Source organism: Emydura macquarii, unplaced genomic scaffold (assembly GCF_026122565.2).
Source record: "Emydura macquarii macquarii isolate MOO-44397 ecotype Brisbane River unplaced genomic scaffold, CSIRO-AGI_Emac_v2 contig_2297, whole genome shotgun sequence".
In the NCBI taxonomy this organism is placed as follows: Eukaryota; Metazoa; Chordata; order Testudines; family Chelidae; genus Emydura; species Emydura macquarii.
In genome coordinates, this window is record NW_027132434.1 from 3531386 (window position 1) to 3547542 (window position 16157).

Genomic DNA, 16157 nt, shown 5'->3' on the forward strand with positions numbered 1-16157 from the left:
ATGTTTCCTGTTACTTAACAATTTGCTGCTATTGCAAAGCTTTAATTTACTTACAGTGAAAATAATAGAAATGCTTCAGTGCAAACTAGACTGAAATCCTGGTACATAAAGAACATTATGGTCAAACTAACCGGAATCTTCATTTAATAATCTACTTGCCCATTCATTCTACATAGAATGTATAAAATAATTTCATTTAATTTAAACTACTTTCCTGGATGCCAATAAGAAATCCAGTGAATCTTTAAAAATACTTCTTCATTTATTTTTAATACAACAAATAGTTTTTATCCTACTGAACAATGGATTTGATCCTAAGTCTATTGACTTCAGTGGGCTTTGGGTCAGGTCCTATGTAAATAAACTGATAGAGAGGCAAGTGTGCTGTACTGCAGCCACTGAATTGTTCATGTCAATTTTCAGCTATTCTTTTCATTAGAGATCTTGAAAGACTTCTGAATATTAGAAAGCATAATTGTTTACACTAATAGAGAAAATGAAAACATTCTCAAACCTTAACAACTACAGACTGGGGACCGACAAGTTAGGCAGTAGTTCTGCAGAAAAGGACCTGGGGGTAACAGTGGATAAGAAGCTGGATATGAGTCAGCAGTGTGCCCTGGTTGCCAAGAAGGCTAATAGCATATTGGGCTGCATTAGTAGGAGCATTGCCAGCAGATCATGGGAAATGATTATTCCCCTCTATTCAGCATTGGTGAGGCCGCATTTGGAGTATTGTGTCCAGTTTTGGGCCCCCCACTACAAAAAGGATGTGGAGAAGTTGGAGAGAATCCAGTGGAGGGCAACAAAAATGATTAGGGGGCTGGAGCATGACTTATGAGGAGAGGCTGAGGGAACTAGGCTTGTTTAGTCTGCAAAAGAGAAGAATGAGGGGGGATTTGATAGCAGCCTTTAACTACCTGAAAGGGGTTCCAGGGAGGATGGAGCTAGGCTGTTCTCAGTGGTGGCAGATGACAGAACAAGGAGCAATGGTCTCAAGTTGAAGGGGGAGGTCTAGGCTGGATATTAGGAAAAGCGTTTTCACTGCTAGGAGGGTGGTGAAGCACTGAAATGGATTACTTAGGGAGGTGGTGCAGTCTTCATCCTTAGAGGTTTCTAAGGTGTGGCTTGAAAAACCTCTGACTGGGATGATTTAGTTGGGGTTGGTCCTGCTTAGAGCAGGGGATTGAACTATATGACCTCCTGGGGGCCTTTCCAACCCTAATATTCTATGATTCTAAAGCCTGGATAATAGAATGATGGTGCTTTGAAAATATCTATTATAGATAGATAGCATTGTGGGTTTTATTGTTTTTTGTGGGGGAGGAGGCCTCTTCAGTTAATGGGATATTTTGATAGTTAAAAATACATTTTCTTTTTTCATTGTTGAATTATCCTGAAGATATTGTCATGCTTTTCTTACACAGGGCATGGCTTTTACTTTGGAAGAGAGACAACAGTTGAATATTCATGGACTATTGCCTCCTTGCTTTCTCAGTCAAGATGTCCAGGTTTTAAGGATTCTCATGAATTTTGAAAGACAAACATCTGATCTAGACAGGTAAAATTCTGCTAAAGAACCTTATAATTTTTCCCAGGTCATTGTTCAATTCTTTCATTTCTCTGCGACTGATGTTGCAGATGTTGATGAATAACTATGTTCTAATGTTATATTTATTCTGTTTTTTGTAACTGAAGTCTTTAAAAAGCTTCTGGTGCTTAAGGATTGATGAAAAACGTTACATTAATAAGTAGCACACATTTTCTGTTTTTCCTATTTTTTTTTTACTAGAACAGTTATTATAAAAACTGGTTACTAATATTCAACTTCTGCCTTTTTTCTCAACTGAAATAGTAATATTTGGGGGTTTTTTACATCAAAATTATTTCTCCCATAACAAACCAGGGAAGAAGTAGAGTAGGAGCAAATGAACCTATCTGAGTCAAAGTTGTTTTGAGGAAAATTTTCCTAATGATAAAATACAACTGAAGAGAAATATAGGAAATATTTAATAAAAATAGAATTGTTTTAAAAATGTTTGTGTTATCAGTTACTCTTTAATTTTCACCATAATACCCATTTATATTTTTATATATAAAATCTGAGCTCCCTATCAGTAGTAATAGTTGGTAAATTTTTTTGAGATCTTTGGATAAGAGGTGCTATGGATGTGCAAAATATTAATATTTTAATCATTTAAATTGTATTTGATCACATTTTCACTTAGTCACAACCTGTTTTTGTGTTAGAATAAAATTGATTTTCTAAGCGCCTGGTCTTGCAATATATTGTGCATGGAGGGAATCCTCTGCACACACAGGATAGCTGGCCCACACGCAAGATGTTGCAAGATCGGGGTCTAGTTGTACTACTGTACTTTCAGGTTTCTAATTAAAATGTAAAAAAAAAGGTCACATTGACTCATCACAGTGTTTGGAAAGTCACCATATATTATATGTGGCATTTTTAAGACGGGGAAAACACACACCACAAGATGGATGTTATTTATTGTACTATCCCCAGCACCTGATGTATTTTTATTCTGTTGAATAAATGGACTACGGAAGGATTCTTGTCTAGGAAAATGCAATCCAAAATGGATTTTCACCTTAAAAATAATCAAACAGTAGCAAATAGGCTAAAGACATAACAAAAATTAAAAAGGAAATGTGCCTTTTAGGAGCAAATCCCCTTCTGCATTGTTGGTACCTGTGGGTATGTCTACACTGCAAATTAAACACTGCACCACGAGCCTGAGTCAGCTGACATGGGTCAGCTGCATGTGTTTAATTGCCATATGTAGACATACACTATGAGGCTAAACAGGTGTGATTCTCCTGTGGAAGGATTGGGCAGGGCCATCCTAAGGAGATGGGTGATCAGGGAAGTTTCCCGGATCATCAACTTCTGGAGGTGCCCAACTCAGCATCTTGGGCGGTGGGGAGCTTCTTTTGCTCAATCATGTTGTGGGGATGCCAAAAACATTTTCTAATCTGGGCAACAAAACACCTTCAGCTGATCCTGGGACAGGGCTGGATGAGGTGGAGCTTAACAGGGGATAGGCAACTATTGCATGTTGCCCTGTTCTTTGTGAGTATTTGTTGTGGCTTGATATAGAAAATAGTGTGACATTGAATGGCCAATCCATGGATTTTCCCCATTTCTCTTCACCTTTAGAGGGGCAGGGTGGGTAAAGAAAGGGGTAAGAAGACTATGTATGTATCCTGCATAGACTACTTCTATTATTTCTGTCGTCTTGTACATGTCCACAATGTGCGTGTCAGCTACATTTGCTGGGCTCTGGATTTTAGCCTAAATGATGTTTGGGTTTTTTTGGTTTTTTTTCAGTTTGACAATTTATTAGGGTTCATAACAATGATGATTTCAGATCCAACACAAAAGGGAGAGGCTCCCACCTGCCGCTCCATGGGCTGAGCTCACCCGGCTGGTCTGCAAGCCCAGCCAGGCTTGTTAGAGCAGCTGCAACTGTCTGGAGAGCCTGGCGTACCCTCCACAGGCCCACCCCCTAAGTCTTTGCCGTTTAAGCCACTCATGGAGCATGTGGGTGGCCTAGGCAGAAGCAGGGTTACGATCACTGGATGAGATGCCCTGCAGTCACTCCTCCCGTTATGCACTTCAGCAACAATTTCAACAACAACAATTCTTCCCTTGAAATATGTGCATTTAAAATTGCCAGAGCTTTCCCCCAGCAGCAGCTGCCAGTCAGGATTCCAGCCAGGTCCACTGCAGAGTTCAAAGCCACTGGAATCCTCCCCCAGAAAGCCAGGGAAATTACCGGATTACCTTTTAATCATACATATATCTTAAAAGGACATATGGAGCATAACCCTGCAGTTCTGAATCAGACACAATTCCCACTGAAATCATTGGAGGATTTGTCTGTGTAAGGATTGTTGGATCAGACCCTATACAAAAATTCACTGCACTTTACAAGAAGATTCTGAGATACAATGTGACTGCTGTGGAGAATAACTGAAATCTGTATAATCTATACCTGAAATAACCAATTCTTTCAACTTTAATAAAAAAATGTAGGTGCTAGAGCCTTATTTAATTTTACCTCCTCTCCCTCTGAAACACAAATACATACTATTAATTCTTTGAAAGTAAGTGCTTCTTTTCCTGTCATGATCATAATTTTGAAGCATGGAACATTTTTATTGGTGTTCACTTTGAAATAGTTAAGGCACTGCTGAATTTAAATAATGATAGAATTTTGGCCCATGATAGAATCATTAAGGTATCTTTTAGAAACATCCTTAGTAGAGAAGACACACTTCCAAAACACAACCTTTAAGAAGGAATACATCTTTTTAAGGAAGTTGATACCCAATTACTCTTTTTCTGTGGAAGTCAAGAGAACTACATAAACAGACACTTTAAGTTTCAGTAATAACTAGTGATTTTTAGCTTCCTCAGTTCTTGAGTGCCCACCCTGAAACATCTTAAAGGTTAAAGGGCAGGTGCTCCATACTTTCTGAAAATTGGGCCCCTTTAAATTTTTGATGCCCACCTTGAGACACTGTAGTCACTCCTGAAAATATAGACCAGAAATTCTGTCTGAGAGGGGATATTACCCATTTGAGGTTCCAGAATGTGCAAGAGAGAAACCATCTTAGAAAACTCCAGGATTTCAGGCCAGAGTTCTATGGTAAGGATTAATCAGCAAGTCTATGAAACAGTTGAAGCACATTAGTCTCTAGAAAGCTAATTTGGAATACATAAGAGGAAGTGCAAGGTAATAGTGAGAACTGGGAGTGAATCTGTGTCTAAATAGGAGAATAGAAGGTTCTCATAGAGGCAACAGTGACAATTTTAGTGTTAGTCTATTTTGACTTAAAGCTATGCTTATTTTCAAACTGTTTTGTTCGATGTCTAACAGCTTTACTTTCTCTGTTTCCCAGAGAGACCGTAACAGAGAGAAGCAAATACTTTGTTTTACTTGGGAATAGGGGGAAGTAGTGTTAGGAAACCCAGAGAGCTTGGAAGGTAAACTACTGCCTAAAGTTGATGACTTCCTTTGTTGTTTGTGATGGTAGGGCAGCTGTGCTGGTTCCAGCAAACCCAAAGAAAAGCTCGGTGTAGCTTGAAACCTTGTCACTTTCACCAACAGAAGTTGGTCCAAAAAAAGATATTACCTCACCCACCTTGTCTCTCAAGTTGAAGATGTGAGCCTGGAATGGTAGAGTGCAGGGTGTGGTTGGCATTTCATCTCTCTGTTATGAGGGAATCTGACAGATGGTGTCTTGGGCTCTCCCCCAAACACGGAGGCGTTGGTACACTCCTGTCCAGTGCAGGCCTCAAAGTATCGTGCCTCACCTCTGGTTGTCGATCACGCCACTATTTGAGAGTTTTCCCCAGTGCAGGGGGGCCCATCAAACTTCCGCCCCCCTCCCCCTGGGCTGAGCAGGAGGTGGCAGTCCTGAAGCCTCCCTGGGCGTGACAGGGCTCACCAAACAGTAGTGCTGTACAGTAAAACGGTCCTGAAATCTCTCTAAGCATGGCAGGCCCCTACAAAGAGTAGCGCTAAACAGCAAAGCAATCCTGCAGCTTCTCTAGGCACAGCAAGGTTCAGTAAAGAGCATTACTGAGCAGTAAAGCAGTCCTGAAAGCCTCTCTAGGCATGGCAGGGCTCAACAAACAGCCTAGCAGAGCCGTAAAGTAGTCCTGAAACCCTGCTGGATGTAGCAGGGCTGCATCCCTTCTGGCAAGGGTGAGACCCTAGGAATGAGTCTCTCCTCTCTATTGTCCCACCCCTTTCTGAGGCTGCTGCTGGGCTTTTAACCCCGGCTTCCTTCCAAGGAGTGTGGCGTGTGCATGACGGGGAGGGGCCTTTCTGGCCAACAAGGAAGCTGAGAGCTCCCTCTCTGGTGGGAGGGGCTGGGACACCCTGTCACAGGGAGAACTGGGAAACTATCCAGGGACACTCTAATTTGAAAAAGTCCCATTTTATAAATTTGAATGTATAACTTCACTGCTGTGGGGGGGTCTGGGGGTTTTTCTTAACTTTCAAAATTCCGCTTGTTACAACTTATTCCTCACTAGTAACTTTTCTGCCCCCATCTTTCTGTTCAATGGAATCATGTCCATTTGTATCACTGGTGAATATGGCAAAGTGTTATTTCCTACATGGATAATTAAGTGGAGGAAAATAATCTACTACTTTACATTTGTTCTTGACTTCTTGTTCTTTTTCTTGTTGTTCATTTCTTAGCCATTTCCTCTCCAGTATGTCCCTATTTCTGTTCTATATTATCTGACTGTCTTTATTTCATTTTAAGTGTTGTTAAAAATGAAAAAAATAAAGAAACATTTTCTCTATATTCTTCTATAGATTTTCAGATCATTCCCTTGTGTTATTTTCATTCCTACACAGTAAACTACTTTTTGATTACCTAACCATAACTAACATGTACATGCCTAGTATAGGACTCAAGCTGCATGGAAACAGCTATTCCAGAATGAACTACATTAACATTTTTATTATGGGAATGCAAACCTGCAGAGGAGACTGTTTCTTTTTATCTTTAACACAGGAAAATTACTTTAAATATACTCTAAGATACATAAAGATGTCTATTGCTGCCGTTTTGGCAGACACTTCTGCATTTACTAATTATGAACATGCAGATTGCATCTGTAGTTCTATATAATTTCAACAGAGCTGGCTTTAGTTAGTTCAGAATATACTTTATCTCCATGCCAATTAGGATTGGCTACAGTGAAGCCCAAACTTTTATCCTTTCTGTGGTTCCTGACATTTGATCTCTGCTTTTGGTGGACAATTGCAGAGTAATAAATAAAAAAGAAAATTGTGACAGCAACTTTATTTTCTTCTTTGAGTAATGTCCCCATGGGTGCTCCACTATAGTGTGTGCCCCCACACTGCCAACTGGAGAATTTCAATAACAGTCTGTCCCATCCCATGCACGCATAGCTTCCTGCGTGCCATGAGGCTATCTTGTGTGCACGGGCATTCCCTCCTCAGTTCCTTCTCAACCACCCCAGCTGGAGAGGAAGCTATGAGCTATCTGTTCATGGATTAACTCCTAATAGTTTTGCAAATTTTAGCTTCTCTTGAAGCTTTTTTCTTCTAGTACCTTGTTGGTTTTTAGCTGGCCATGCCAAAGAAAAAGAAGAAAAGCGTCTGCCTCTTGCCTACCCCAGTGGGGGGGACCCCACTGGACAAGAGTATGCCTGGCTCTCTAGGCTTCAAAAAGTGTCTTAGCTGCAAAGAATCCATCCCAATGATGGACAGATGTTCACTGCTTCAGGGAGAAACACAATCAACAAAAGTGTGAGTGATGTCATCAGCTAAAACCCAGGTCCAGAAAGGACAGCAAGTTAAAGCTTAAACTCCTGCTCAAGGAATCAGCCCTTCAACCCCCAGAGTCCCGGAGAGAGCTATCACTCTAACCTTCTGTGAGACACTAGAGCAAGCCTCGATTGAGCCGGAAACGATTACTGGCCTCATTGGTATCTTCGGTAACGATGGTACGAAGCCATCTGGAAGTGGTACCCAGGGCATGCTTGGTACCAAGCTGACAGCGCAAGTCAGTATGCCCAAAGACCCAATGGGCACAGGCAAGGAAGTACTGGTACTGAGGGGGTATGAGAAGCATAGAAGATCCACCCCCAGGAAGGCTACGTTGACATGGTGAGTTGCACCATCAGTGGCACCAATCCTGGTGCACGGGTCACTGTCAGACCATAGGATTAAGTCTGCATCTCCGATTCTGTCGATATGAGCATCTTGGCTCTGAAAACCACCTGCACTGGTGGATTTCAGGTGTGCAACAGACTTACTTGTGTCTGACATACCAGACTCGCCCCTACTCAGTACCAGGGCTCCGGTACCAAATTTGCCTGGAGCATTAGACTCAATGACATCTCTAGGCCACACACCTCCTTTCTCATCATCAGAGTCAGACAGTTAGTGAGAGTACTTGGGTTCCCACTGCTCGTCTTATGCACCATATAGGTCCCAATCTCACCAGGGACGCCAAGCGTACTACCCACCCGATTCTCAACCACCATGGTTTGGGCAACCATGGTTTCAGCCACCAGGCCCCTATCCTCCATGGCCATACTGGGATCTCTGGCAGGCCCAGAGGCAACACGTCTTCCAGGCCCCTAGTGAGGCGTATCAGCAGGAAAGGAGACACCTTCCTTCAGCTGTGGCATCAAAAGGATCGGAAACTCCTGAGCAGCTGGGGGAAGAAATTGAAGCGGAGGCAGAAATGGAAGACACTCAAGTCCATCTTTCGTCATCCTAACCTGATGAGGCAATGATGCTCCCGCCATTCATGGCAGATGATTTTAAGTCATTCCAAGACTTAGCTTAAAGGGTGGTGGAAGCCTTGCAAATACAACTGCACGAGGTGACCGAGCCTCACCACAAACTGATAGACAACCTACACTTCTCCACCTCTGTCAGAGTGGCCCTCCCAGTTAAGGAGGTGCTCCTGGACCCTGTCAGAGTTATATGGCAAACCTCTGCATCCATCCTGCCAACATGCAAGCGGACAGACAAAAAGTATTATGTGTTGGCAAAGTGTGCAGAATTTTAATTTTCCCACCAGCCTCCAAACTCCATCATTGGGGATGTGGTTAATTAGAGGGGCCACCAATATCAGTATGAATCCATCCTATATGATAAAGGCAGGAAATATTTAGACCTGTTTGGCAGGAAAACATATTGTTCAACCACCCTTCAGTTCCGGGTAGCAAATGACCAGGCCTTGTTAGCCAAATATGACTGCCAGAATTATGCAAGGCTAAGCTTCTTTACTGATCAGCTTGAGAACCTCCGAAAGACCAATTTATGGCCACAGTGAATGAGGGCCAGTTGGTGGCAGGAACATTGCTACAATCCGCTTTGAACGCGGCAGGCATGGTGGTGCGTTCAATCTCCATGGCAGTGGTCATGAGAAGGGCTGCCTGGCTGCATTTGTCCAGCTTCCCTAAAGAAGTCCAAACCACATCAGAGCACATCCCTTTCGAGGGAATGAAGCTGTTTGCTGAAAAGATGTACACGTCCCTTCACACATCGAAGGATTCACGGGTGACTCTTTGATCTACATACCAGCCTACAAAAGAAAATACTGTCTTTAGCGACAGTTCAAGCCCTGGTCATCGCTGTACACATCTCAATACCCAGCACAGAGATTGTACAAGCCACAGAGAAAGAGATCAAAGTTCCCTAAACGAAAACAATCAGGACCACAACCAACCTAGTCTGAGCCCTCAACATTAAAGCGGCAGTTTTGACAGGTTGTTCAAGATGCTGGTAGAACAGTCCCCTTGCTACCTCATGCTGGGAAACCCACTCCTCCATTTGGAGACTGCCTTGCCCCATTTTGCAGCACCTGGGAACTAATATCCTCTGACAAATGGATGTTCGAAATTGTCCAGCACAGATATGCCATCCACCTCTCCTCCCTCGCCCCTTCCCAAAACCCTTCCCCATCCCTCTTCAGGGACCCTTTTCATGAGTCTACTATGTCAAGAGGTAAACCATCTCCTTAGCAGAGGAGCTATAGCAACTGTGCCGGTACATCTCAGGGGCAGAGACTTCTACTCTCGCTACTTCCTGATGCCAAAGAAAAAGGGAGGTTCAAGACCCATACTGGACCACATAGTGATTGGTTCTTGGCCCTCGACCTTCAAGATGCATATTTCCACATTTTCATCATACCAAGTCACAGGCGTTACCTCAGATTCACACTACGTCAGGACCACTGTCAGTACAGAATACTCCCTTTCAGCTTTTCATCAGCTCCCAGAGTATTCTCCAAGGTCCTTTCGGTAGCAGCAGCTCCACTTATGCTCTTAAGGTATCATGATTTATCTTTACCTGGACGATTTCTTTCTCAGAGCACAGCTCTTCGTAGAGGCCCAACGAGTCACCCAAGCCACCTGAGACCTGTTTCTGAATCTGGGCCTACAGATCAACTAACAAAAATCGACCTTGATACTGATACAGAGGCTAGAATTCATAGGAGCCAACCTCAACTCCACTCAGGCAAAAGTGCTCCTATCACATGACAGATTTCACAGTCTCTCCTCGTTGATTGAGGCAATACAATCCAGCCCACAAATTTTCATCAGACATTGCTTCCAGCTTCTGAGGCACGTGGCTGTCGGCTCATGCCAGATTACACGAGAGGCCTTAAAGCATGGTTCAGTTCGGTTTACAGGCCAGAGACAATATAAACAAACTTATATAAATGGGCACCAGAGTCAAACAATATTTGTACTGGTGGAAGGATACAGCAAACATCCATATGGGAATCATGTTTGCTCAGTCTTCCCTATCATTACTCCTGACCATTGATGCTTCCCTCATAGGATGGGGCATGCACCTCAATGGTCACACAACACAGGGCAAGTGGTCCTCAGCAGAGACAGGCCTTCACATCAACTTATTTTATGTTCTGTTCCTTACTCATTCAATATTTGTTCTTTAATGAACCATCAATATCGTTACAGCCAGCAGATCGAGGTAAGTGATTATTTCCCCTCTATTTGGCATTGATGAGACTTCATTTGAAGTATTGTGTCCAGTTCCCCCCACTTCCCCCCCCCCCCACTACAGGAAGGATGTGGAGGAATTGGAGAGAGACTAGCAGAGGGCAGCGAAAATGATTAGGGGGCTGGAGCACATGATTTATGAAAGGCCGAGGGAACTTGGCTTGTTTAGTCTACAGAATAGAAAAATGAGGGGGGGGGGATTTGATAGCAGCCTTTAACTACCTGAAGTGGGGTTTCAGGGAGGATGGAGCTAGGCCAGTGTTGGCAGATGACAGAACAAGAAGCAATGGTCTCAAGTTGCAGTGGGGGAAATCTAGTTTGGATATTAGGAGAAATTTTTTCACTAGGTGGGTTGTGAAGCACTGGAATGGGTTACCTAGGGAGGTGGTGGAATCACCATCCTTAGAGTTCTTTAAGACCTGGCTTGAATAACCCCTGGCTGGGATGATTTAGTTGGGGTTAGTCCTGCTTTGAGCAGGGGGTTGAACTAGATGATCCATTCCAACCCTAATATTTTATGATTCTATGATACTTACCAGAACAAGCAATGTACGGTACTGCTCCAGGGCAGGGATTGAACTACACTCCATGAGAGATGCTTTCCTTCTTTCTTGGGACAAGGGCCTCCTTTATGCTTTTCCCCCATTCCGTATATCACTAAGGTCTTGTTGAAGATATAAAGGAAAAAAGTGAACATCAGTCTGATTGCCCCCACCTGGCCCAGGAAGATGTGGTACCTTTACCAGTCACAGGTGGTGTTATGTCCTCTGATGACTCTACCAGCCACTCGTCTCCTCCTGTCACAGAATGAGGGACACACCCCATCCCAATCTCCAGATCCTGAGACTCAAGGCCTGGCTCCTTCATGGTTCCAGCACATAGAGGCATCTTGCTTTGAGGAGGTATAGCAGGTGCTGTTACACAGTAGAAATAATAGTACTCGTCGTACCTACCTCCAGAAATGGAAGAGATTCCAGATCTGGTGCCAATCCAAGGGCATCACACCTAATATAGCCACCTTGCTGGTGGTCCTAGACTACCTGTTCACTTTAAAGAAATCAGGCCTCTCTATTAGCTCGTTGAAGGTCCATCTAGCAGCAATTGCAACCTTCCACCAACAGGCTCCTCATTGTTTTTTCCCACCCAACTACAAAGAGGTTTCCTAAAGGCAGAGCAAACCTCTTCCCACAGCCCATCCCATCCCCCACTCCTGAATGGGACTGTAATCTAGTGCTAAAAGGATTGACTAGACCACTATTCGAACCCATGGCCACTTGTTCACTAACTCACCTTTCCATGAACCTCATTGCCATCACTTTGGCCAGGAGGATAGGGGCAATAGCAGCTTTGATAGAGCATCCCCCATTTACTATATTCTTCCCTGACAGTCACACTTAGACTGCATTCGAAGTTCATTCCTAAAGTAACTTCTGCATTTCATATGAATCATCTTATTCACCTTCCAGCACTTTCTCCCAAACCTCATGGGGATAACAGTGAAGCCATCCTCCCTATGTTCGATGTAAAGGAGCCTTGGCCTTCTATTTTGACAGGAGAAAGGCCTTTAGAAAATCTCTGAGGCTCTTCCTGTCCATTGCCGATAGAGCAAAAGGTGCAGTGATCTTGGCTCAGAGACTCTCCAAGTGGGTCTCTGACTGTGTTGAACTCTGCTACTAATTGCGTGGGGTAACACCCCCATCTTCAATACACAAGCATTCCATGAGGTCAGTCTCCTCGTCAATCTCATTCTTCAAGGGTATCCTGTATCTGAGATCTGCAGAGCAGCTGTCTGGGCATCTGCGCATACCTTTGCAGAACACTGTGCCATTCTGGGGGTTTTGGCTACAGATGTCCAATTCTGTGTCACGGTATTGTCATCCAATCAAACTCGACTCTGAAGTCCCAGCCTCCAGTGGTAGGTACTGCTCGGGATTCACCTACAGTGGAGCACCCATAGGGACACTACTTGAAGAAGAAGTTATTCACCTTGTGCAGTAATGATGGTTCTTTGAGATGTATGTCCCTATGGTTGCGCCACGATACATCCTCCTCCTGCCCTCTATTTTGGAGTTCCACTGGTTGACTCTGTGTTAGAGAAGGAACTGAGAAGGAAATGCCTATGCATATGGGCTGCCCTTATGGCTGATGGGGAGTTGTGTACGGGATGGGACGGGATGGGACAGACTGCTATTGAAATTATCTGATTGGCAGTGTGGATGTGCACACACACACCTACAGTGAAGCACCCGTAGGGACACATCTCAAAGAGCCATCGTTACTGCACAAGGTGAGTAATTTCTTCATTAGAGTTTAAAATATTTGATTTGTCCCAAATTTGTTTACTTGTCAAATTTTGTCAACACTTTAAAACCTAGTGAAGGGTAAATAGTGTACTGTATTGGTAGTACTCTATATAGGTGTGGCTTTGTGTTCACTTTAGAAAGTGCTAAACCTGCTATAGTAGTTATTATGAAAAATCCTCATTATTCATTGTTTGCATATTTGAACTTTGCATCACACTTGCATTATATATTGGATTATCAATTGACGAATTTCTGATGTATTATTCAAATGAGAAAAACACTTAAATACCTTTACCAACAGAAATATACATAGCATTAAAACTTAGTAATTGCAAAAAAAAAAAAAAAAAAAAAAAAAAAAGTCAATACCCTATTGGACACTTTGCATGAGACCAGCATTAGAAAGCTACATTCCTGAAATAAGTGTAAGAGACTGTTTAAAACGTTATAACCTAACTCGAGAACTTAGTATAGGACAGTGAAGTAAACTACCCATTTGCTTCTCCAAAGATGCTGGTTCCGATGCCCCATTCATTTGTTTCTCCCACCATCATCTGCACTTTTTCAATGTCTTCCCTGAACATAGCCACTATACCCCCTCTTCATTCAAATCCCTTGTTAAGACCCACTTCTGATGTGATGCCTAGATCTATAATTTAGATTGTAAGCCCTGGGACTGTTTCTTTCTTGTACAGTGCCTAGCACAATGGGATCCCTATCTGATTTGGGGGTTTATGTTTCTAGACCAGTTCTACTAATTAAATAAATAACTAGCTGATAATGACTATGTAGAGGGGCAAATAGGAATCAATCAAATACTTAATCTTTTTCCACTTTAAAGTAGTCAAATATTTCCCTTTCCCCCATCCTTTGAATGTTCTTTTTACAATGCAAGCTTTCTGAGACAGTGTCCCTGTGTATTTGTACAACTACTAACCAGTTTGGATGCTACTACAATAGCAATAAGTAGTAATCACAGAAAGTTGATATTACACTTAGGATAATGACTTCACCGCACATTAAGTGGTGTTGGCCTTTGTCTGGCTTGTTGGAGAAGGTGTGCGGCCCCTTTTAAGGGCAGCTAGAGAACCAGAGAGTTACCTGCTACATGGAGGCAGCTCTGTACCAGGTCAGTGTAGACCATCTCCCCAGGTGACCAGAAGATACAGACCATCTCCCCAGGTGAACAGAAGATAAGGAAACTATTTATACCCATGTCTGTTGGGTAAAAACTCTCTTCACCTGGACCAGGCTGAGTAGCACCCACTCTCCAATACAAGGAAGTAGCTGAAATACCAGGCTCTTCCAGTGATTGTACATGTCCGTTCCACTGTAGGTGTGTGTGTGGACCAGGCACAGTTGTTGGAGATTTTTTCCCTCAGAGGTACCAGTTGGGGTGGCTCCAGTGTTACTTGACTCTAATAACGTTACCCCTCCGAATAAGCCCTGATAGAAAATGCTAGTCTAAACTTGGTCAGTTACAGGTCTGTGTATTTTGGGTAGGCCATGACAAAGGGCATTTGAATCCTTTAGTGCCGTGTGCACAAAAGTTGGGTGTCACGTGCAGAAGTAAGGTTCCGTGTGGGTGCTGTTTGCAAGACAACGTGCAGTGTGAAAAAGGTAGGAGAAGGAAACTCTCTGATTGGTCGTATTTAAGATTTTGGGTGACATCTGGGAGGGGCTGTCCTCCCAAGTGGCAGCCCACAGAGAGTTGCATGTGTTCTTTCCTGTTACATTGGATTAAGATCAATGCTTACCTATTGGTTCTTCCTGCTCTTGTCGTGGTTGGTTCCTGTCCCCATCATGAGTCCATTATTCGTTGTTCCTGTTGTGGTTGATTCCTGTCCTCAACATGCCTCTGTTCCAGCTGGTTCCTATCCTTGTCGTGATTCTGTTCCGGTGGCTCCTGTCCTTGTTGATTTCTGTTTGTTCCTGGCTATCAGTTCCCGTCTCATCCTTCATCATCTCTCCAATTTCTGAATCCTTCCTTGTCCACCTGACCTCCGTGTATTCACCTCACATCACGTATCCGGCTATCACTAGATATCTAACAGACTATCCAGGACCTCCCATTTGAAGGTTCCTTGCTGTTTTTGGAGAAAACAGACAACAGGCTTCATAGTCTTAAAGATTCCAGAATGACACTGAAATCCCTTGGAATCTATAGCCCAGCACTCAAAAGAAAACAGTTTCATCCACAGCAGCCATACAGTTTTTCCTCCCCAATCCCAAGATCAGCCAAGAAAAAAGGACAGAGGTTATAGGAGATGCTCTGCACTGCCCTGCTTTTCAGCATCAGTGGGCTCATCCCGTCTAGCCACCTCATCCAACAGCTATGCACCAGTTACCATAGTTCTGTCTGTTCTTCATCTTTTGTTTTCCAATCACTTGTCCCACTTCCTAAGTGCCTGGGCCCACATAACATCAAACCAATGGGTCTTAAGCATGGTGGAATTGGATATGCCATCCAGTTCATTTCTACTCTCCCCTTCCCACTGTCTTTCCAATCTCTCTTCAGGGACTAGTAATGGAATCATAGAAGATTAGGGATAGAAGGAACCTCAGAAGGTCATCTAGTCCAACTTTCTGCTCAAAGCAGGACAAACCCCAATGAAATCATCCCAGCCAGGGCCTTGTCAAGCTGCACCTTAAAAACCTCCAAAGGATGGAGATTCCACCACCTCCCTAGGTAACCCATTGCAGTGCTTCACCACTCTCCTAGTGAAAAGGTGTTTCCTAATATCCAACCTAGACCTCCCCCACTGCAACTTGAGACCATTGTTCCTTGTTCTGTCATCTACCACCACTGAGAACAGCCTAGCTCCATTCTTCATGGAACCATGCTTCAGGTAGTTGATGGCTGCTATCAAATCCCCCACTCCCCCGCTCTTCTCTTCTGCACACTAAACAAGCCCCGTTCTGTCAGCCTCTCCTCATAAGTCATGTGCTCCAGCCACCTTATCATTTTCATTGCCCTCCACTGGACTTTCTCCAATTCATCCACGTTCTTCCTGTAGTGGGAGCCTAAAACTGGCCTTACCAGTTGTAAGCCATATGTGGCCTTACCCATGCCGAATGGGGAGAATAATCACTTCACTTGATCTGCTGGCAATGCTCCTACTGATGCATCCCAATATAACATTAGCCTTCTTGGTAACAAGGGCACACTGTTGACTCATATCCAGCTTCTTGTCCACTGTAACTCCCAGGTCCTTTTCTGCAGAACTGCTGCCTAGTCAGTTGGTCCCCAGTCTGTAGGAGTGCATGGGAGTCTTCTGTCCTAAGTGCAGGACTCTGCA

At 43.5% G+C, this 16157-nt stretch overlaps 1 protein-coding gene across 1 annotated transcript in view; it reads left to right on the forward strand.

Moving 5' to 3' along the window:
• The window catches only part of ME1 (malic enzyme 1), a 357418-nt gene that overhangs the window by 66896 nt on the left and 274365 nt on the right, over window positions 1–16157 (forward strand). Inside the window, exon 2 of the mRNA XM_067560758.1 lies at window positions 1428–1561. Within this exon, the coding sequence (XP_067416859.1) occupies window positions 1428–1561 (134 nt within the window). The remainder of the gene's footprint in view (window positions 1–1427; window positions 1562–16157) is intronic.